Source organism: Protopterus annectens, chromosome 10.part0, assembly GCF_019279795.1.
Source record: "Protopterus annectens isolate FY-2018-M chromosome 10.part0, PAN1.0, whole genome shotgun sequence".
Taxonomy (NCBI): domain Eukaryota; kingdom Metazoa; phylum Chordata; order Ceratodontiformes; family Protopteridae; genus Protopterus; species Protopterus annectens.
The window spans coordinates 1,369,559,835-1,369,582,299 of record NC_056744.1 but is presented as its reverse complement, the minus strand read 5'-3'; the positions used below and the strand labels follow the sequence as shown (position 1 = coordinate 1,369,582,299).

At 41.8% G+C, this 22,465-nt stretch overlaps 1 protein-coding gene across 1 annotated transcript in view; it reads right to left on the bottom strand.

Moving 5' to 3' along the window:
• Positions 1 to 22,465, bottom strand: part of LOC122814279 (receptor-type tyrosine-protein phosphatase C-like) — a 2,027,173-nt gene that overhangs the window by 66,639 nt on the left and 1,938,069 nt on the right. Inside the window, exons 29-30 of the mRNA XM_044086870.1 lie at positions 2,016 to 2,106; positions 1,825 to 1,901 (exon numbers count right to left, since the gene is read on the bottom strand). Coding sequence (XP_043942805.1) covers positions 1,825 to 1,901; positions 2,016 to 2,106 — 168 coding nt within the window. The remainder of the gene's footprint in view (positions 1 to 1,824; positions 1,902 to 2,015; positions 2,107 to 22,465) is intronic.

Below are 22,465 nucleotides of genomic sequence, written 5' to 3'. Positions count from 1 at the left end.
GCCTATAACCACATTGCTAGATTCATAACAGGTTCTCCATATCGCACCCACCACTGTCATAACCTGAGGCAACTTGGCTGGTTGGAACTGCCCAACCTTCTCAAACTCAACCAACTCACTGAAGCATGTAAAATAATTAATCACCCAGATAGAACCCCATCTCTGTCTAGCCTATTGATCCCATACACTAACCTAAATTGTCTCCGATCATCCAACAGCACCCAGATCCTAACCATTAAAGCTAATAATTCTGGCGGTGATGCCCTCTTTGCCAACTCCATTGGCAAACCATGGAACTCCCTCCCAAACAACCTTAGAAATACTACCTCTCACAACCAGTTCAAAAGCAACCTGAAAGAATATCTCAAGACACAATGGCTATGCCCATGTCCTGAACCTGACTAACCCAACATATCTAACTTTCTTATCAAATCTATCCAGACCACTATCCCCTTATTTCTTGTTCCCATCTTATGATCTTGAAATCCTCTTTACCCAAAATATAAGCGGGTGACTCTGGAATCCGTATATATACTATTAGTATATAACATATCTCTGCTATGTATACCAACCAATCTATCTTTGTCTCATAGTACTTCTATATAAAATTGTATTTTTTACTAATCTTGTAAATGTAACACGTCAACTTTATTATACTTTTTTATAACTTGTATTTTTTATAACCTGTATTTTTTATAACTTGTTTTTTTCAACTTGTGAATTACCATTTATGTTGGAGCTTTTCTCCTCGGGCCTCTACTGAAAAAGGATATGTATCCAGCTAGACTAGCCCGGTTAACAAATATAAAATAAATAAAAATAATAAAAAATAAATAATTAGGAACATGTTAAGTAAGGCCACCTCTGGTAAATAATGTCCATGTTACAGTGTGGTATATTTTACATGCAAGAAAAGAGAGATATTAAATACAAAAAAGAGGTTGGACTTGGAAGACTAGAAATCCATAAAAAAGGGTAAATGGACACTAAGAATTAATAGTGGCATGCCGTAGGCAATACAGAATGGAGTGCGTAGGAAAATAAAGATAATCATTAGGAGAATACAGTGTAGTTGAAGTGAAAATTGTTTATTTCCAGTGATGCAACAGAAGGTCTCCAATGTAAAAAAATAAGCATACCAGGACTGTTTTTACAATTGGAGGGATAATTGATCCTAAATCTATTCCTTCATGCCTGATTTTCTGATTCACTACTTAGCCAATCACAACCATATACTGCTGCACTATTTTTTTCCACATATCTGGTACTCACAATTATACATAATTTTTACAAAGTAAGATTTCTATGCCGGAAATCTAGTCACAATTTACTTTAACCAAAATTAAACATCCCTAATATTTATTTATTGTTTAATAAATGACAGTTTTAGTTTCTACCTTAACAAACTGAATGGTCAATAAAATCTCAGGAAGCTCTCTTGAAATGAAATACCATATTGACTGGGAAAGCAGTTCATTTTCAGCAGAGTCATATAATTATTCAATGAAGCTAACTGAGACTTGCAAGACATTCCAGCTGAAGAAAAACTTATTTTCCATTAAGTAAATGAAAATAGAGAATGCTACAAAATATAACTTTTTGCCCACAGCACATTACTTAGTATGAACACGTTTAGCCACCACAAATCAATGTTGGCGGATAATGAATGTAGTATACTGAAAGTACAATCCGCTGTATTCATTAATTACCCCGAGGAAGAAACCATTTTAATATTAATCGAAATAGCATTCAGTATAGCAGTCAATAATTTGTAGTTTCACATAAATCAAACCAGTGTTAAGAACATCAGTAAAAGTCACTTACATCTATATGGCTGGCATTGATGTAGTCTGAACCTGGCTCTCCAGATACCTGAGTCAGCTGGACTCGATTGATGTCATCTGAAAGCCAAAAATACGAAACAACTCGTATATTTTATTAAGACTGAGAAGTAGATAAAAACTTCTAAGTAGTTTCAATTTTTATGACTGATAATAAGCAAAAATCTTATTTACATGGAAGAATATCCACATATCGATTTTTGGTCTGGTTGTAAGGCTTACGGGCCTCCTTTGCAGAATATTTGCTAAAGATTCTTGGAATACTCTGAAATAAAGGAACAAATATGACAAATATTATTATGAATAAAATTTCCATATTATTTACTGAGCTCTTAATATTACACTTTAATAAATTAGTCACTTATAGAATTGAATACATGCAAAACTCCACATGATTTGCATGTTGATTAATCTAATGGTTTTAGACAGACAAGCTTTCAAGAAATCAGTAGACATGAAACAGAATGGTAAAGAAAATAATGAGAAAATTATTGTTCACACAAAGACACATATGCAGACACACACACAAACATAATACACCATGCACACAAACAAATGCATGTGTGCACAAACATACACACACACACACACACACACACACACACACACACACACACACACACACACACACACACACACACACACACACACACACACACACACACACACACACACACACACACACACACACACACACACACACACACACACACACACACACAGTCAAAGCAGTATTCTATGAATCAAACATTGGACTTTGATTTTGGAACTTCATTAAAGCAAGATTACTATAAAAAAGAAAATCTTAATTTAAAAAACAATATGAGAGCTTTGATTCTGTATGATGGTAGTACCCAAGAAAATGCCAACAAAACTAATGTCAAAATGAGACCATGACACTAGGTGCTAGCAACAAAATGGTGAATGGTAAAGCCTACACAAAGGGCTATGATAATTTCTGTTTCAACACCTTCTTAGAGAACATTGGCTGTCTTCTAAATAGTTATGCTGCTACATAGTCCTTTTATGCTACAACTTTTCAATGCTGCAACATAATCCAAAGGTCAAATGATAAACCACATTTAGCTGGTCTTGAAAATTCAGTAGTGCTGTCTGTGTTACATGATAACACATTTGTCCATGTCAGGTAAGCTTCCTCTACAGATTCTTTTCGTGACTTGTAATGTATTCAGTCAGAATGCTTAAACATGCAATGCTTTATTTTTTTATTTTTCTTGAAATCACACTGATTATTTAGCACAGAACATGATAACGTTTTGCCATGTTTCCTTACATTATTTACTTTCATGTCACCAGTATGCTGCACTGGTTTTATATCCTCTGATAATGTCTATTTAATAGCAATCATAATAATCATCAAATCACTTTTCACTAAACTGCATTTCATCAAAAGTTCTTTACTAAATGCATATTATTTTTCAAAATCAGAAACCAGTATTTAAAATAATAATGGCAAAGTGTTATTACAATTCTAAGATCATATAGCATATGGAAGAGGACTGCTTTGGCTCTTCAAATGTTTAACCTTGGAGTTATAATAGATAAGCAGTATTGTTTTAAACTGCAACTTTTTTTTTCTTTAGCAAAATGCTGACTCGTTAAGCAATTTTTAACAAGATGCAAGTTTTTGAAAAGGGATTTGGAACTGTGTCATAAACTCATACCTGATAAAAGGGGTCTTGAAACTGAAAGCAATTTTAAATTTTTTTGTAAAATATTGTCAGCATTAGTTCATTTTAGTGGTGCTTAATTTTGCTAAATAATTAATTTGCTGGTACAAAGCACTATTTTGGTTAACTGAAATGTATTAGTCATTTTTGAGTCAGTCTATCATGAAAATAAGGTACTGTGGTACTTACTCCAAAGATTAATTTTCCAATTCATTTTTCAAAACTTTTGGCAAATTTCAACTTCTTATCCTGTATAATATGTAGCCTACCAAAAGTAGAACTAAGTCTTATCCTTAAGTGAAGTCAGTAACATTCTCAGTCACTCAATATAATGAGACTTTAATTCAGTAGGTTTCCTATGGTGACACCATGGCCTTATCAACTTTATCAACTTTATTTCTTAACTTAAGCACCACAGTGACATTTGTGGCCAAGGTTTGTCATCACAAGAAAATCACTCTATCAATATTTCATGTAGTGTCAATGCCACTTTTAGGCTACCCCTTATGAAGTTGCCATTTATCTCATGCTGAGTTACAACAGCTTCTGCTTTTGTATTTCTGTAGAGAAAATAAAATGACAGTGATGCTAGATTTGTGATGCTATATTTGTGCTGTATATCCTAATCGTAATGCTGCAAACCTCTTTATTCACTCATCTAGTCTGCTGCAACTTAGTTTACATTGACAGAATCAGCTTCAAAATTGAAACTTCATTCTGGCAGGCTTTAGTAAATATAAAGGCAGTCACAGTGAAGTGTCTACAGAAGTACAGGTTAAATCACAAAGGCTAGTTTACATGTCACTTTTTGCATTACAATGTATAAACTGGAGCTCAGTCAGCACAAGTTTGGTTATCCTTTCTACGGCACACAGCAGGAGTCAATAACAAAAAATTTGACAATCTGAGTTATAAAATATCTAGGTGGCCTGATCTTGAAAATATTATTATCTGTGTCAATATGTTGCAAGTCCAGCTGTTTTTCCTTGATTATATAAATCAAATCCCTCCTGCAGCCATATGGAGACTCAGATCTGCATCTCCCACATTCACCTTTAACTTCTGTTCCATCAGTTCTTGTAATAGCAATACATTTTACCAAGCCTATCATGATAATTCATTCTGTTGTCACCATATTAGACAATGCAGATATACCATACTAGGTATTAGAGAATTTTGCCGCTCTGCACACCTTCCTCCACACAGAGTTGTTCCTTGTTATCATCCGATGCAGCAAAACTTTACTCACCACTGTAACAGCCCAGCAAGAAGTCATCTGTTAATTCATCTATGTCACAATATACTTGTTTACTCACTAATGGCAAGGGATAATCTGCTGGCAAAAAGTATTGTGGTAGTGTCATCCATTTCATGGTTATTTATTTCTATAACACACTTACAGGAATATAACAGCATTAGACATCCACTCAGACTCTATGCTGTGCTTCAGTTATAGACTCTGAATAGAATAAAGAACCATCTTCTGCTAATGACATCACATCCCAGGTGGGATAGTGGACATGCCACAATATGTTAGGCAAAACCTGAAATGGAGGTAAGCTTAAAAACAGTTCACACAGCCATAAGAGCTAGTGAGTAGAAATGAGGAATGAATATGTAATCCCAAATAATATTGTGATATAGGGAAATATTGCCAGCCCAGCTATCTGGAATTTTGTAAATAATTCTGTCATTTGTGAATATTCATATGATTTATACAAAATTGTATGTTATGTACTGAACTAAAATGTAACCACAGCATGCCCTGCTGACTTAGAACAGAAATGCATATAAAATATCTACCTGCACAGATGTATGTTTTAACAGTAGAAACTAGAACATAAAGAGTTAACTTGCAAAATTTCAAGAAAATAAGTTGAAATTAAATTGTTTTATGATTGTGCTATAAAAGTTAGTTTCAATGCAGCAAGACGACATGATGTCTAGAACTAAGGTGCCTTCTGCATTGTTTTGTAAGTGTTTTATTGTTTTATGTCTTTTAGCAACTGCACAGATCTGAAGGTGATGTATTTTCACACACAGCTTCTAAATTCTGTTAACCTCTGACAAAAGGGGTTTGGCTTTGAAAGTGAAGTCAGGTGACAAAAAGTGATGTCATCCAAGCTAACCCAGGAGTAATATTTGATATTAATTTTAGAACTCTCTCAGAGAGAGACTGGGCATTTTGTATTTTGTCTTGGACCTAGCAAGAACATCCACTCATCACATCTGCACTTGCCTGGCTGTAAGTAAGTTTTTGAAAGGCATAGTAAGTCTTTTAGATATAGTTAGGAATATAGTAAAGAGTAGTTTAGATATTTTCTGTATTTATTTGAGACTGTTCTGCGATTTTATTTTAAATATTTCCTGTGATTTTGAACTCTGAAGTTACTGTATTGATTTACTGAGTATTATCTTGTTCTTTTATTATTTATTATTAAATATATTTAAACATATCTTTGTGGCTGATATTTGTGGGAGATAGTTAAGCTCTTAGTGTACTTGCAATTGTATTTGGTGACACTGTACATGCCACTTCTAAATAGCCTTGCATCTTTTGTTCAGATTTCCATTTGAATAATAGTAACATTGCACAGAAGGATTGGACACCATTTAATAAGGGTCTAAAGTAGCTGATAAGGGGTTCTGGTGGCAGTGATAACTACCTTATAGTTTGGGCAGAAGGGGGCATAGCTAGTAAACCTGTGCCAGCCTTTCCCAGGTGTGTATCTGTGTATAAATTAAATATCAAAGTGGATGTGTGTGTGTGTGTGTGTGTGTGTGTGTGTGTGTGTGTGTGTGTGTGTGTGTGTGTGTGTGTGTATGTGTGTGTGTGTGTTAGCTACTTGGGCAGGGACATGAAGTACTGGTTGGACACAGAGAGTGCTGGAGGACTTGGCTTGGAACCCTGGCTAAGGACTCATCTCTATAGCTGTGCCAGTGGGGAGTCTTACTGGGGACCTGGAGAAAGAGGGAGAAACCAGCCACAGACTGACTGTGGTCTCTGTGTGCTTTTAAGGGAAATTGCAGTTTACTGTGTGTGTACTTGTCATCCTCCCAAGTGTATGTCCCCCACTGGTGTTAGTGGTGATGACTGAGGCTCCTTGATTACTGGCCAGTGCAGGGGCATCACAAATATACTAGTGATTATGTTAGGATCACTACTGAAATGCTGGTAGTTATAATGCTGAGTGCTGACACCCAGAAAAAAAGGACTGAAAATACAGGAGAAGAGCAAATATCAAACCTCACATTTCTCCTAAAAACTTGTTTTTTTGTAGGCGAACAAACCCATCACTTATATATAATAGCTCAAAAACTAATACACAAACCAGGAAAGTCAAAGAAATGGAAGGCAAAGAGTTCGGAGCCACAAAAATGTACATTTTATTAAGTGATTTTGTCCTATAGTAATTGACTTCTTCAGAATAATAAAACATATCCCTTCTTTCCCTTAAATGCATACATTAAACTAATAACCCAATAAAACAATTAATCAATTAAATACAAAATCATTAAGCTAAACTTACAAAGTCCCTAATAACATATTTGCCATACAAAAACATCAACTACATGTGTTTTTTCAAACATTACTACATAAAAACTAATATAATACTTTATAACACTTAAATAACCATAAACTGAAAAACATTGCCATAGTAACCTTAACAGGTTTAACATAGCTATACTCAGCAGTTTATAAAAAAACAACTGCCTTCAGTTTTAAGGCACTAGACAAGGAAACAGCTTAGTTAAATCCAGGGTACTGAGTGGCATTTGCCTTGAGCTGCCACTTGAACTTAAGAAATTCTAAGAAATGCTCCACCTGACCATCCCTTTGTCCCACATCTACTTGGCCGATGGCTATGAATTTAAACTTGTGCCCAGGGTTCTCCAAAACATGTTTAAAAAGGGCATTCCTAGAATCTCTTTTACCCATGTCATAGTTATGTTGGTGAATATGTTTCCTAAGGCTTAGCTTGGTCTTTGCTATGTAAAATGCGGGGCAGTCACCTCATTGGGCCAGGTAAACCATGTCTTTACTTCCACACTGAAATCTCTGCCACAGTTTCACTAGACCCAATCCCTCTACCATCAAATTAGATACTTCAAAGATAAAGGGGAACTGTGCACAGAGGCCACATTTGGACATCTTCACTATTCTGCAACCTTTTCCAACAATTTCAAGTAATGTCTTAATGCAAACATCTTTCCTATAAACCATTAAAGGTTTAGGGTCAAAGGTATCCAGATATTCCTGGTCCACCCTAAAAATGTTCTAGTAAGATTCCACTATAGCCCTTATTGCCAAAAAACTGGAATTAAAGGTAACAACAAATGCCTTATTATATCCCTGCAGGGGTAAATGTCCTACTCTTGGGTTGCTCATGGTCCCAATCCCCTTCCCAAGCAGGGGAACGAAATAGCCCACCCACCTCTTTTCCTTCGCCTCGTTAACAATGTTTAATAAAAAATCCAGAGGGTATCCCCTCACCTTACACATACTAACCAGTTTGTTAACCTCTTGCTCAAACTCCAAGTCCTGAGTCACCATCCTAGCTAATCTTACACATTCCCTTTAACTAGGGCTTTTTTCTGGTCTTCAGGATGCATACTTTCAAAATGTAAAAGAGAGTTTGAGTATGTTGGTTTACATCAAATGGTTGACTCAAAACAGCTATTTACCTTGTTGATACGTACAGTGAAGTCCAAAAAGTTAGCTACACTACCCTGAAAATCCATAGTGAATCTTAAAAAATCAGTAATAGAGTTAAAGTAATCATAAAACTCATGCAACTTTTCCTCACTGTCCTTTCAAAAAAGATTATGTCATCCAAAAAGTGCCCATATAACACCTGGGACTCTTGGTATCTCACCTCCAAAAAGGAAACTACAGCATTGGCAAATGTAGAGGCACAAACTGCCCCCATTGCCACCCCCTTCTGTTGTCTAAAAAGCTGGTTCTCGAAGTCTATGCTATGTTATATGGGTTGGAGACAGTGGCATTGACAAAAAGGCAGGAGTTAGAGCTGGATGTGGCAGAGTTAAAGATGTTAAGATTTGCACTGGGTGTGACGAGGGTGGACAGGATTAGGAATAAGTATATTAGAGGGTCAGCCCAGTTTGGAAGGTTTGGAGACAAAGCCAGAAAGGCAAGATTATGTTGGTTTGGACATGTGCTGAGGAGGGATGCTGAGTATATTGGGAAAAAGATGATAAGGGTGAAGCTGCCGGGTTACAGGAAATGAGGAAGGCCTAAGATAAGGTTTATGGATGTGGTGAGAGAAGACATGCAGGTGGTTGGTGTGGCACAGCAAGATACAGAGGACAGGAAGAAATGGAAACAGATGATCCGCTGTGGTGACCTCTAACGGGAACAGCAGAAAGAAGATGATCATGATGATATAAATTTCTAATGACTGTCTATAATATAGTGATAGTTATTACTGTGTTTTCTCTCATACACACACACACACACACACACACATATAGCTATGGGCCTCCATCATTTGTTCGAACTTTCAAATGTTTGAAACTCATATGGCCGACACCATATGACTGTATGTTTGAAAGGCCGACAAATGATAGCGGAGATCCCACTACAGTGCAGGACTGGGAAATTCCCCTTTCCTGTACTGTAGCTCGATCTCGGAGTGAGAATATTTAAGTAGCAGGGGGTATGGGGGGTGCAGGGGGGCTTGCATAACACAGTTTTACTGTGTTTCAGGTAGGTAAATGGTTCTATTTCAGGATGGCGGTTTTTGGACTGTCAATCATATGGTGTCAGCCATATAAAAGTCGGCATTCCGAACTGTCGACCCATAGATATATATATATATGGGTCTACTTCACTTGACTGAAAACTCACTAGACTGAAACTCATTTGCTTGAGCACACTTGACTTAAAGCTCACTTCACTGAAAACTCATTTGACTGAAAGTAATTTTGCTGAAAGGTATATGCCCTTTTCCTCATTCTAGTGCAATCCTGGAGTTAGTATATATAGTAAGTAGGGTGTGAGGGGTGCAGCCCCCACCTATTTTATACATTTTAAACTATATACATGGATACTTACAATTACAATAAATAACTCATTTTAGAAGACAATATATACTCAAACTATGTGGGGAGCTACACCATGCACATCCCCCAATGTGGAGGGTTGTGCCCCTCCCTTACTATATATACTAACTTCAGGACTGCACTACAATGGGGAGAAGGGCATATACCTTTCAGCGAAATGAGTTTCAGTCAAATGAGTTTTCAGTGAAGTGAGCTTTCAGTCAAGTTTGAGCAGCGAAATGAGTTTCAGTCTAGTGAGTTTTCAGTCAAGTGAAGTAGACCCATATATATATATATATGTGCATATCTATCTATATATATCTATGTATATATCTATGTGTGTATATATATATATATATATATATATATATATATATATATATATATATATATATATATATATATATATATATATATATATATATATATGTATATATATATATATATATATATATATATATATATATATATATATATCTAGATAGATAGATTTGGACACATATATGTACATTTTTTTGTAATATCAACACACACACACACGCACACACACACACACACACACACACACACACACACACACACACACACACACACACACACACACACACACACACACCACACACACACTCACACACACTAGTCCACAGTAAAATAACTGCAAAATGCCAACTGCAACTCTTTACCTGCACCTTTGACTGTAGCAGATCAAGAGTCAGCAGCATGTTGGTCATGGATACTGTACAAACTTTCAGAACTAAAGTCAAGGTGGCTGTTTTGTTTTTGGTGTAAATGATGTACATCTGCATGGGGGAACTTTTTAACTAAAAGCAGAAGGGGATTTAAGGACTACCCATGCATCAGCAAAATGGTTGCCCACAAGATTAGTGAACAGAGGCAGATGCAAACAGTACAAAAATAGTTTTTTTGTTTATTTATACAAACCATGGAAATCACTAAACAGGAAAAGACACACCTCATATCATAAATGGTCAACTGTTAGGACAGACCAATTTCCAAAACTAAGTAAAAGATCTAGTAATGCTGAGGAATTACAACAGCTGTACACTTACATGCCCAAGCATTCCTTGTCAGATAGTATCCTGTGAACTTTTTATCTATACAGCTGCATTTTACATAGTTGTACTGCAGTATCAGTTATGTAGTAGAAGTGCGAGATGGGTAATACCCCCATCTGCAGAGACATTGCTGAATTTTGTGTGAATTTACAGTAGTGATATGTTGAATCACTAGATATGGGGCTATGGATCTTGCAAGTTGGCATTTAGAGCTTGTAGCATTATTGACAATTACATTAAACACAACATATTTTGTATTCATACATGAAATGACATTGGTGCATGACCCTCCTTTCAGCCCTTTTTTCCAATTATTCCTGCTGTGGAATTCCTAATTAAATGGTTGGATAGGGAAACATAAAATGTGTATTTTCCATAATAATCAATGTTCATCATCCATGCATCTGTACACTTTTATACTGAAGAACTGGCTGCCACTTGCAGACTGGGAGTATCACACCAGAGTTCAAGCTACTCCCCTACACCCACAGTTTCCATTCATTCTCCTCCCCTAGACTGAGTTGCCAAAATTAGGAATGGACACTGAAAGAGACTAAACGTTCCCCACAAATAACAGGAAGAGAAAACTTACACTAACGAGGTCCATGAAGAGATCTTCTATGTTTGTTAAAAGTAAAAGTAACAAGTGCTTATTTGGAAGGAAGCATGGATAGTATAACTTTCATATAGTATATTCTACAGTCCATACACTTCCGTACTGAAAGACAGAGTCCCTCAGTTAAAATTTTGGGTTTAATAATGCAAAAAAAATATGAAGTATAGTGGCTGTAGGATGACCTAGATGTGGAAAATGCATTCAGCTTATAATGTCGTACAAATATAAGCAATGAAGCCCATGTTGCAGCAGACCAAAGATCATCTATTGAAGAATGCCTGAAAGATGTGGATGAAGTTACTATTGATCTGATGGAGTTAGCTATTTCTTTACATTGCAGACTTATTACAGGAAGAATAGCAGAAACAAATACAGTCTGCCAATAAGTTGACTTTGTGGCCCGATTTGCTGGGTACAAAGGAAACGAACGAACAATTGGTCATCTTTCCTTGATATTTGGACCTTTGCAAGTAAAACCTCAATTGTCTGTCAACATCTAAACAAAGAAAATAAATACTGGCATATTGATTGACTGGCTAATACTGGATTCTAAGACCACCTTTGGTATAAAGGATGGAATTGTACGGGTCTATATTAAATGATCAAAATTTGAATTCACCGAATGGTATTTCCATCGAAAATACCGTTCAGCAAATTCATTCTTGTGGGGGGTGCCCACTAATTATATATACCAACTCCAAAATTGCACTACAGTGAGGAAAGGGCAAATTTCCCAATCTTCACTGTACTGCTATCACAATATTCAGAATTCGCTGAAAAGTATTTTCAATGGAAATATCGTTCCGTGAATTCAACTTTTGATTATTTAATACAGACCTGAATGGTACATAAAACATATTCCATCTTTATTGAATACCAAATAAGATGGCAAGACAGTGCTTGTAGCTCTGACACTCTTGTGGCTGATAAAATGGTTAAAAAAATATATTATTTACCAAAAGAAAAATTTTATGACAACTGTATTCTCAGGTTCAAAAAAACAGGTAGTCACTTTTGGGGTGAATAAAGTCAAAGAAGTTCTAAGAAGAAAGCTGCCACTTAAAATGGCTTTGTAAATTGTCTGAGTCATTAAAGGAGAAGAACTGATGTGTTGGTAGACCCTCCAGATGGTTGCTAAATGCAACTTTAAAGTGGAAAAAAAAGAAGTTATGTACTCACCATAATGTTCCATGTTTGTAGTCCATCTCCCACTTCATTCTTACACATGTGTTCAGAACCAATCCTTGGCTCTGACTCGGCCTTTTTACAAGCTCAAAGTCTTCTAGTTGACTTGTGGCTAGGTAGGTATCCCATGGTGCATCAGTATAATCCCCAGATCTTGTTTGCTGCTAACTAAGAGAAATAATAACAAACCATACAGAAAGAACCCAACAATAAAAGGTCTCCAGTCAATAATAATAATAATATTTTTCTGTCTCCAGATCCTTCCAGGGTGTGGGTAGGAGGGTGGGTTCATAAGAATGAAGGGCGAGATGGACTAGAAACATGGAATGTTATGGTGAGTACATAACTTCTTTATGTTCTGTAGTCCTATCTCACCTTCATTCTTACACATCCCCTAGCACCTTATTCTTGGGTGGCTCAAGGAAACATACTCCTGAGAACCGTGGAACCAAAGGATGCTCTACCCCTGGAGGTCACATCCAATTTGTAATGAGTAATAAATGTGTGAGGGGTAGCCCAAGTTGCTGCTGCACAGATATTATCAAGTGGGAACCTGGCTTAAAAGGCTGCAGAGGTAGACTAAGATCTCATAGAATGAGCCTTAATTTTGAAAGGTAAAAGCTTACCATCAGAAGAGTAAATGAAAGCTATACAGCTACAGATCCAATTAGAGAGGGTCACTTTGGAAACTGGTAGACCTAATCTGGATTCGGAGAAGGAAATAAATAATTGGTCTGACTTCTTGAATTCCTTAGCTCGGTGCAAATAAAATCATAATTGTCTATGAACATCCAGCTGATGAAACCTGTATTCTGCTGCAGTGGAATGATAGGGAAGAACACTGGAAGTTCTATGGATTGTTTCAAAGTGTTATGGGAACAGACCTTGGGGACAAAGGATGGATTAGTATGTCTGTCTTTGTGAAATATCAAATAAGGGGGTTTGACAGACAGTGCTTGTAACACTGACACTCGTCTAGCAGATGTGATTACCACCAGAAACAAAGTTTTCCAAGACAGAAATTTCAAAGGCAAAGAATGAGATGGCTCAAAGGGTGGAGATGTTCATTTGGATAGCACAAAACTCAAGTCTCATAAAGCAACCGGTTCCTGAAGGGGAGGTCTTAACAAAGTGGCACCTTTAAGGAAGGACTTGCATAACATATGTGACATCAGATTAAAATCTTGTAGACCTTGATGAAAATTAGAAATCACTGCCAATTTAACCCTGATTGTGGAAGCCACAGATCCCTGGTGGAAAAGTTCGAACAAGAATTCCCAAACCACCGGAATAGAAGCAGTATAAGGATTAACATTCTTTTCCTCAGCCCAGATAGAAAACCTCCTCCATTTACTGGAATATAATTTCCTAGTGGAAGTTTTATGAGAAGATGTAAGGATATGAGTCATGGAGGGTGAGAAGTCATGAAGCCTGATGAGGGATGGAATTGGAGCAGCCAAACTGTCAAATTGAGGGTGTGTAGGCGGGGGTGAAGTGAGCCTGACATGTGCGTCAAGAGATCTGGCACTGGGTCCAGAGTCCATGGGTCATCTAAAAGGTGAGGCCTGAAGAAGGGGAACCAAATTTGTCAAGGCCAGTAAGGAGTAATGAGGATCAGTTTGCTGCCCAACCAATTCACTTTCTGAATAATCTTGGATATGAGAGGAAAGGCAGGGAAAGCATAAAGGAGACCCAGAGGCCAATCGTGAACAAGTGTGTCTCTCCATGACTCCCCCGGAGGGGGGATGAGGGAGAAATAGCTGCCTCATTTGGCATTGATTGGGCTGGCAAAGAGATTGCAGCAAGGCTGTCCCCATCTGCGGAAAATCTGCTCCGCTATTTCCTGCTTCAGAGACCACTCGTGAGACATCAAAATTGCCTGGCTGAGTTTGTCGGCTATCACATTGGTTGTCCCCGGGATATACATCACCATCAGAAAGTGCTGGGAAGATATCACCCATTTCCAAACTCGAATGGCTTCTCGACAGAGAGGGTATGATCTGGTTCCGCCTTGTTTGTTGATATACCATACTACCAACATGTTGCCTGATTGTATTGCAATTTCCCAAGAGGAAGAAGGATGTGAAGTGCTTGCAATGCCAGGAGCACCACCCTCATCTCTAGAACATTGATATGCAGGTGAGCCTCGTGATCTTGCCATGTGCCTTGGACAGTCCTGCCTAGATAATGCCCCCCACCCACCCTATCTGTGAGGCATCCAAGGTCACAGTGGCAATGGGTTGGCGAGGGACAAATGGAGTGCCGTGGTTAACTGATTGGGTTGAATCCAGCAAATGAGGTCCTTCTTGCAAGAGTCTGTTAACATAATGTGGTGAGCTAAGGGCAGTTGGAAGGACCACTGAGATGACAGGAGCCACTGAAGAATCTGCATGTGTAGCCTGGCTAACGGCACTAGTAGTATGATAGAAGCCATGGTCCCTAGAAGCTTCAGAATAGTCTTGGCCTTGACCTTTTGGAGAGGGAGAAGATGGTGAATTAGAAGTACCAGATTCTGTGCCCTTTCTACTGGAAAATGAGCCAACATGGCTACTGTGTCTATTTCTGCACCTATAAAAATCACAAATTGAGAGGGCAATAAGGCAGATTTTTCCCAATTGATAGTAATCCCCAACTGGGCATAGAGTTGAATAGTAGCGTCCCTGGCCTGAAGAAATGTATGCCTGGGGCGGTCAGGAGCCAGTTGTCCAGATATGGAAAAACCGGGAATCCTCGACGTCTCAGGTGAGCTGTCACTACTTCTATACACTTGGTGAACACCCTGGGGTTTGTGGTGAGACCAAAGGGCAGAGCACGAAACTGGTAGTGACTGGCTCTCAGCCAGAAACGTAGATGACTCCACGATGCCCTGTCCATTTTTATGTGGCAGTAAACGTCTTGGAGGTCTATGGAGCACATCCAAGTGTCTTTCCCTAGTAACAGGAGTACAGACTGCAGTGTCATCATCTGGAACTTGTCCTTCTTTATGGATTCATTTAATTTGCTGAGGTCCAAGATGGGCCTCCAGTCCCGTTTACGTTTTGGCACTAAAAAGAATCTGTAGTAAGTTCAGAATCCTATTTGGTCTGTGGGGAAGGTTTGGATGATTCCTTTTGCCAGCAACTTATTGACCTCCACAGTTCCTTGATCCCTGTGATTGGGTGGAACATCCGGGATCCTCTTTGGGGCATGAGGTGGCAGAGAAAAAGGTATGGCACAACCTCTGGTGATGATTCTTTGTACCTATCTGTCTTGAGTGATACTTAGCCAGGCTTCTGGATACAAAGAAATGTGACCCCCAACTGGCTCCAGAGAAGCACAGTCGGGCCCCACATCAGGAGCGCTGGTAGGGCCGGCCTCAAAATGAATTACGGCCTCCTTGGTTTTGCAGTCCACCCCTGCCTCTAAGGCGATGTCTACCATTTCCTCCTCCTCCTCTGCCTCTGAAGGAGGAGTCATCTTGTGCATCCTGGAAAAACCTCTGGGATGTCTTGAACCACGTTACCACCTTTGTGACCCTGGGGATACAGTCTAGAGGAGACGATAAAGCATACTCCCACAAAAGAGGGTGTTTTCCCTTCTTGTTCATGCTGGGTGAGTGTGTCCTTTACCTTAGGTCCAAACAATGAAGAACCGTCAAAGGAGACATTGGTAAAGGTAGACTTGAACAGTTCCACAAAATTACACAAGCGCATCCAGGAATACCTCCTTAGGGAAATTCCTCAACCCGCTACTCTGCTCACTCCATTGGCTGCATAAGAGATGAGCCTCATGGACAAGTTGACAATAGAATTCAAGGTGGACAACTGGGCTGATACCTTCTCAGGGACTCCCTCAGTTGATATACCTTGTACAGTCTCTCCTAACTCCTTAAGGAGATCTCTCTGAAGCCTCATGAAGTGTGTTGGGTAGTTCAGCGATCTAAGAGTAAATGCCACTGACGAAAAGATACACTTCCTGTATCTGTCCATTGTTCGAGATTCTTTATTCGGTGGATGGACAGAAAAATAAGTCTCTGCTAGCTCCTTCTTAGTGGCCACTGCCACCACCATGGCAACTACAGGGACAGCCTTTGACAAAACTTCCTTTTCCTTGGGGGCTGATAGAAATCTATTTGGTATCCTGGGGACTGGCTCCACGGCATCAGGATTATCCCACACCTTCCGACTAATGAGCTCTAACCGTTCGTCGAAAGGTGGAGACAACCAAGATGCTGAAGGTTGAAACCCGAAAGCCGTCAGGTACACCAACTCCTCATCAGAAGGGGTGATAATGGGTCAGCTGCACCTCTGCTTAAGGACCTCCAAGATGTCTACAAAGGAGACATCATCAGGGGACGACTTGGGGGACCCTTCTGACTCCTCATGGTTGGTGTCTGAGGTAAGAGACTCGTCCTGGGAGTCTACATGCTTCCTCTTGCATGTCCTCTTTGGTGGGGGCTCCTTGGAAGGATATTCTGGGGAGGTCTTGGAAGAGTGGGGTCCACTAGCCAGGGGCTCCAGAGGCTGTGTGTCTCTGCTGTCCAGAGAGGGAGTAGGTGCTGAGACAGAAGTAGGTGCCCTAGTGGGAAGAGTGTCGGTACCCCTGGTAGGAGCTGATGATAGGGACAGCACACTCCTCATCATCTCGAATGCCGACCTCTCTGGCTCTGAAGACCTCCCCGGCTCCAAATAAGACTGAGGAAGCCATCGGCTCCAGAGCCATCAGCTCCGAGATAGATGTAGGGTCCGAGCTCACCCTAGCCAACACTCCAAGAGGAAGGCTCGGAACCAAAGGGGTTTGGTTCCAAGCATCCCTGTCAGGGCCAACTGGAGAGCTCTGGCTCCTAGACACTACAGATGGCACTGAATGTGTCGGAGTGGAACTCAGCTCCAAAACAACCTCAGGGGGAGCTAGAACCAGTGGTACTGAACACCCTGACTCCAAAAGTCCAGCATGGCTTGGAGGATTCAAAGAAGGGGTAATGGACTCAAGTGGCCCCGGAAATGACTGAGTCGGAGCCAACAACATTTTAGGTAAGGCAGATAACTTCAGGAGTCTCAGCACTACTGTCTCCACATCTTCTTCCAATAAGCTCCTGGAAGATCTGGAAGACAGAGTGGGAGAACGGGATCTCTGTAATATGGGTGACCTTAATGTAGGGGAGACCGGTAAGGGATCCGTAGACCGGCTCCGATGTCTGCTATCAGTGGTTGGCTCCGAACTACCTGGTGCTGACACTGTAGCAACAGTAGTAGTACCCTTGATCGGCTCCAAACTCAGTGGAGCCAAGGAGGCAGCAGGTTTGTCAGATTTAGAAATTTTAAGAGGCGGCTCCGATGCACCAGCCGGTGCTGAGGAGGGCCTCTTAGAAGATTTTTATTTCTCCTTTTTTGATCCATGTGACTTAGAAGAGGAGGAAGAGCTAGCCGGATCTTCCTCAAAAGAGGGCTTAAGGAGACCTTTTAATATAAGATGTAATGTGGTCCTATCTCACCTACATTCATTACTGACAGGCTCGGAGCCGAGAATCGGCTCCGACTTGGCCGCTATACTAACACAAAGTCTCTAATTGGCTGGGCCAAGCCTGTATCCCAGGATGCACCACTCCCAAACCCCCAGATCTCATTTGCCGCTCGTTGAGTGAGGACGTGGTCTCGAGCTTGGCTGTGGCTAAGTACCTTATTAAGCTTCTTAGTGTTTGTGGAATTTTTCTAACCAAAAAGCTATTTTCATAGCTATGTTCCTTGTGTCTGGTGTTTATAACTTTCTGCTGAATTTTGATAGTTGTGGTATCTTGTGTTTGACAGGCTAGGCCCGTATGAGTTAGAGGGCCTTAGCCCTATTTGCTGTGTTTCTTTAATTTCTTTAATTTTTAGGGGCATTTAAGTGAGTCTCTTGTCTTCTTTGTGTCGGTGTTGTTTGTGTGTGCTGAGATGTCTGGGAAAGAGCAGAAGGAACATAGGCCTTCTGGCTTTAAAAAGTGCGCAAAATGTTCGTACAAAATGTCCATTACTGATGGTCATGATGTTTGTGTCTACTGCTTGGGTGCGATTCACTTGCAAGAGTCCTGTAGTGTGTCATTCATTCAGTTCTTGGGTCTTGCAAGAGAGAAAAAAATAAATTGATTGTCAAAGGCCTTCTTAGACCGGCCTTTGAGGAAGCCTTGACCTCTTCCCCTCCTAGTGGGAAACCTAAGTCAAAAAAGAGATCTCCGGCTCCATCCAGTTCGTCGGAGCCACCGGAGAAAAGATCAAAGACTGTTTCATCTTCCTCAGCTCCATTGGTCTCGAAGCCGCAGGAGATGTTGTCGGTTCCGGAGACGGCTTCCTCAGTTCCACTGCCTTCGGAGCCGAAGCAGGTTTCTGTTGTGTTGGAGCTGACCTCGGCTGCAATTGTCTTGGAACCAATCCAGAGCCATTCACCTTCCTCTGTATTGGATCCGTTAGAGAAGACTTCTCGACCCCCTTCGGTGTCCTCCAGGTCCTCCAGGTTGTCAGATTCGGACTTGGATAGGGTGGTGCAAAGGCTCCTACAGTCTCCAGTGTTAACAAAATTATTTTCGGCTTCAGCCCAGTCGGCTTCGGAGCCGGTCCTCATGTCGCTTCCGATTGTTCCTCCTCCGACCACCTCGGTGTTGTCAGAGCCAGAGTGTTCTGAGTCGAGTGAGGTCCTTGGGTCAGCTCTGAGACCCCCTTTGAGTCTGTCGGCTCTGACCTCGGCTCCAAACTTATCGGTTCTGTCTGATCGGTTCGGCACTGGGGTTTCGTTGCTCGGACCTGAGGGGGATACATCGGGTCTCCAGACTTCGGCTCCGAGTCTCCCTCTCGGTGCTTCGGCCAGGGGAACCCCTGTTCCGATTGTGGTCTCGGAGACGGGTCGCTCCTCGGATTCAGGTGGACCGCCTTTGAGGCCATGAGGAGCGCACTGTCCAGGTCTTCGGCGTCATCACTCAAGTCAACCACTCCTTTCCCAGACACTGTGACTAGAGCCTCTGCAGCCCCCCCTATCAGTGGACAGCGAGGCTCCAAGGCCTGAGGATACCCCCATGTGTGGTCCCCTGCTTTCTGAAGGTCCTTCAGAGTCCTTGCCTGAAGAGCCTTCCAGAAAGAAACTGTGTAAGAGGAAGCACATAGACTCCCCAGATGAGTCTGTCACCTCAGACACCGACCTCGATGATGCAGAGGGGTCCCCAAAGTCATCCTCCGACGATGTTTCATTCTCCGACATCCTGGAGATTTTGAAACAGAGAGGTGACTGGCCCTCCAAGACCCCCTCTGAGGAGGAGTCGGTCTTCCTCAAGGCCTTCGGAGCCCATCCTACCACCTCCTGGGTGTCTACCCCCTTTGATGAACTATTGGACCTTATTTATTGAAGGGTGTGGGAACACCCTGACTCCATGGAACCGGTTCCCAGCCGCCCCAACAAGTTCTTATCTGCGCCCTCTGGAAAAGAATTTCTGACAAAAGGAGTCCCTGTAGATGCCATGGTGGTGGCGACTGCCACTCAACAAGAAGTTGCAGAGGCTTCTGCTTCCGTCCATCCTCCTAACAAGGAGTCTAGGAGTATGAATCGCTATGGAAAGTGTACCCTGTCCTCAGCGACATTTACCTTATGGTCGCTGAACTATCTGTGTCATTTTACGAGGCTCCAAAGAGTTCTCCTCAAGGAGTTGGGAGATACTCTGTCGGGTAACGTACCTGAGGTGGTGAATCAGACTGTCAATGCCCAGCTGTCTACCCTGTCCTCTATTGTTAACTCATCCATGAGGCTCATATCTTATGCAGCTGAGGGGGTGAGTAGGGCAGCTAGCTCAGGCATAGCCCTCAGGAGGCAAGCCTGGATGTGCCTGTGTCACTTCACAGAGGCCTTTAAGTCTTCCTTCACGGGCGCTCCCTTTGACGGGTCCTCACTTTTTGGACCCAAAGTGAAAGACACTTTCACCAGATGTGAGCAGGAGGGTAAGACTTTGTCTGCCGTTGGGGCCCATTTTTCGCTTCCCTCTAGACCTTATCCCAAGGCTCAGAGGGGAGGAAAAATGTGGTTCAAGAAGTCTCAGAAGTCTTACCCTGACCATCAAGGTGACCCCCCTCCAGAGGCAGAGGAGGAGGGGAATTACTCTGGAAGATGTTGCCCTAGAGGCAGTGAAGGCCCCCGCAACTAAGGAGACCACGAGTCCTTTTGTGGGTCCTCCTATCAACGACCCTGAGGGAGTGCCCGACTGTGCCTCTCTGGAACCAGTCGGGGGTCATTTCTCGAAGCATCTGCGCGCCTGGCAAAATATCACTCAGGATCATTGGGTGCTTCAAATTATTGCTGGAGGTTACACCATCCCCTTCATCTCTCCCCCTGCGCCACCCAAAAGAGTCCTGGACATTCCACCTAGTCAAAGGGACCAAGCAGCATTAGAAGTCTCAAAGCTGCTTGAAAAAGGAGTCAGGAACTTACTCAAGGTTATTTTTGGTGCCCAAAAGAACAGGGGACATGAGGCCCATCCTGGATCTCAGTCATTTAAATAGCTTCATCAGGAAGTCCAAATTCTGAATGGTCACTCTTCAAACCATTTTTCCCTTGTTGGAAAAAGGAGTATGGATGTGCTCCATTGATCTCAAGGACGCCTATTATCACATCAAGATAAACAAGGCCTCCAGGAATCACTTACACTTTTGGCTGGGAGCCAGTCATTTTCAATTCCGAGCCCTGCCCTTTGGTCTCACCACAGCCCCCAGGGTGTTTACCAAATGTCTGGCAGTGGTGACCGCTCACCTGAGATGCCTAGGATTCCAGTTGTTTCCTTACCTAGACGACTGGCTCCTCACCGCCCCTACCAGGCATCTACATCTTTGAGCCGTGGAGGCTACCATCAATTTGGGACGACTCCTGGGCATTACATTCAACTGTCAAAAATCTGTCTTGCTGCCATCACAACATGTTACATTTATCGGCGCAGAGCTAGATTCCGTAGAATGAGAGCTTTCCTTCCTACAGACAGAATAAAAGTTCTACAGGCTCAAGTCCTGGCCCTGTTACCTCTGAAAAAGGCCCAAGCCAGACTTGTTCTTCAGTTACTAGGTTCCATGGCGGCCACCATCCTACTAGTACCCCTGGCCAGGCTTCATATGCGAACGCTTTGGTGGCTTCTTTCAGTCCAGTGGTCCTTTCAAGAGTTCCCTCTGTCTCATCCGATTCTTATAATGGAGCAATGCCAACAGGACCTTCATTGGTGGCTTCATTTGCCCAATTTGAACAAAGGCAGGTCCCTGACTCCTCCGCCCCCTACTGCCACAGTGACCACGGATGCCTCCCAGACAGGGTGGGGTGGACATTATCTGGGCAGGATGGTCCAAGGCAAGTGGCAGGAACACGAGGTACATTTACATATAAACGTTCTGGAGATGAGACCGGTGCTTCTAGCATTGCAGGCACTTCACAGCTCTCTTCCCAAGGGCACTATTTCAATTCTGTCCGACAACATGTCAGTCGTGTGGTACCCGAACAAGCAGGGGGGAACCAGGTCCTATCACCTTTGCAGAGAGGCCATGAGAGTGTGGAATTGGGCGGTGTCTTCCCAACTTTTTCTTGTGGCAACGCACATTCCAGGGAAGTCCAATGTGATAGCAGACAGGGTAAGCAAAGCTATTCTGATGCCTCACAAGTGGTCCCTGAACGATCGAGTGGCGGATCAGATCTTTTCCAGGTGGGGTATATCTTGCTGTGACCTATTTGCCAGTCCCCTCAATGCCAAGTGCAGCAATTACTTCACTCTGATCCCCCCTCAGGGGGGTCTCCCAGGGATGCTCTAGTCCACGATTGGCCCCCCCGGTCTGCTCTATGCTTTCCCTCCGTTTCCTCTGCTGCCGAGAGTGATTCAGAAGGCAACTTCCTTGGGAAGCAAGATGATCTTGATCACACCACACTGGCCCCATCAAGTTTGGGTTCCTTTTCTCCAGAGATATACTACAGATGATCCTTGGATCCTGGACCCAGTTCCAGACCTACTGACTCATCTGTCAGGAC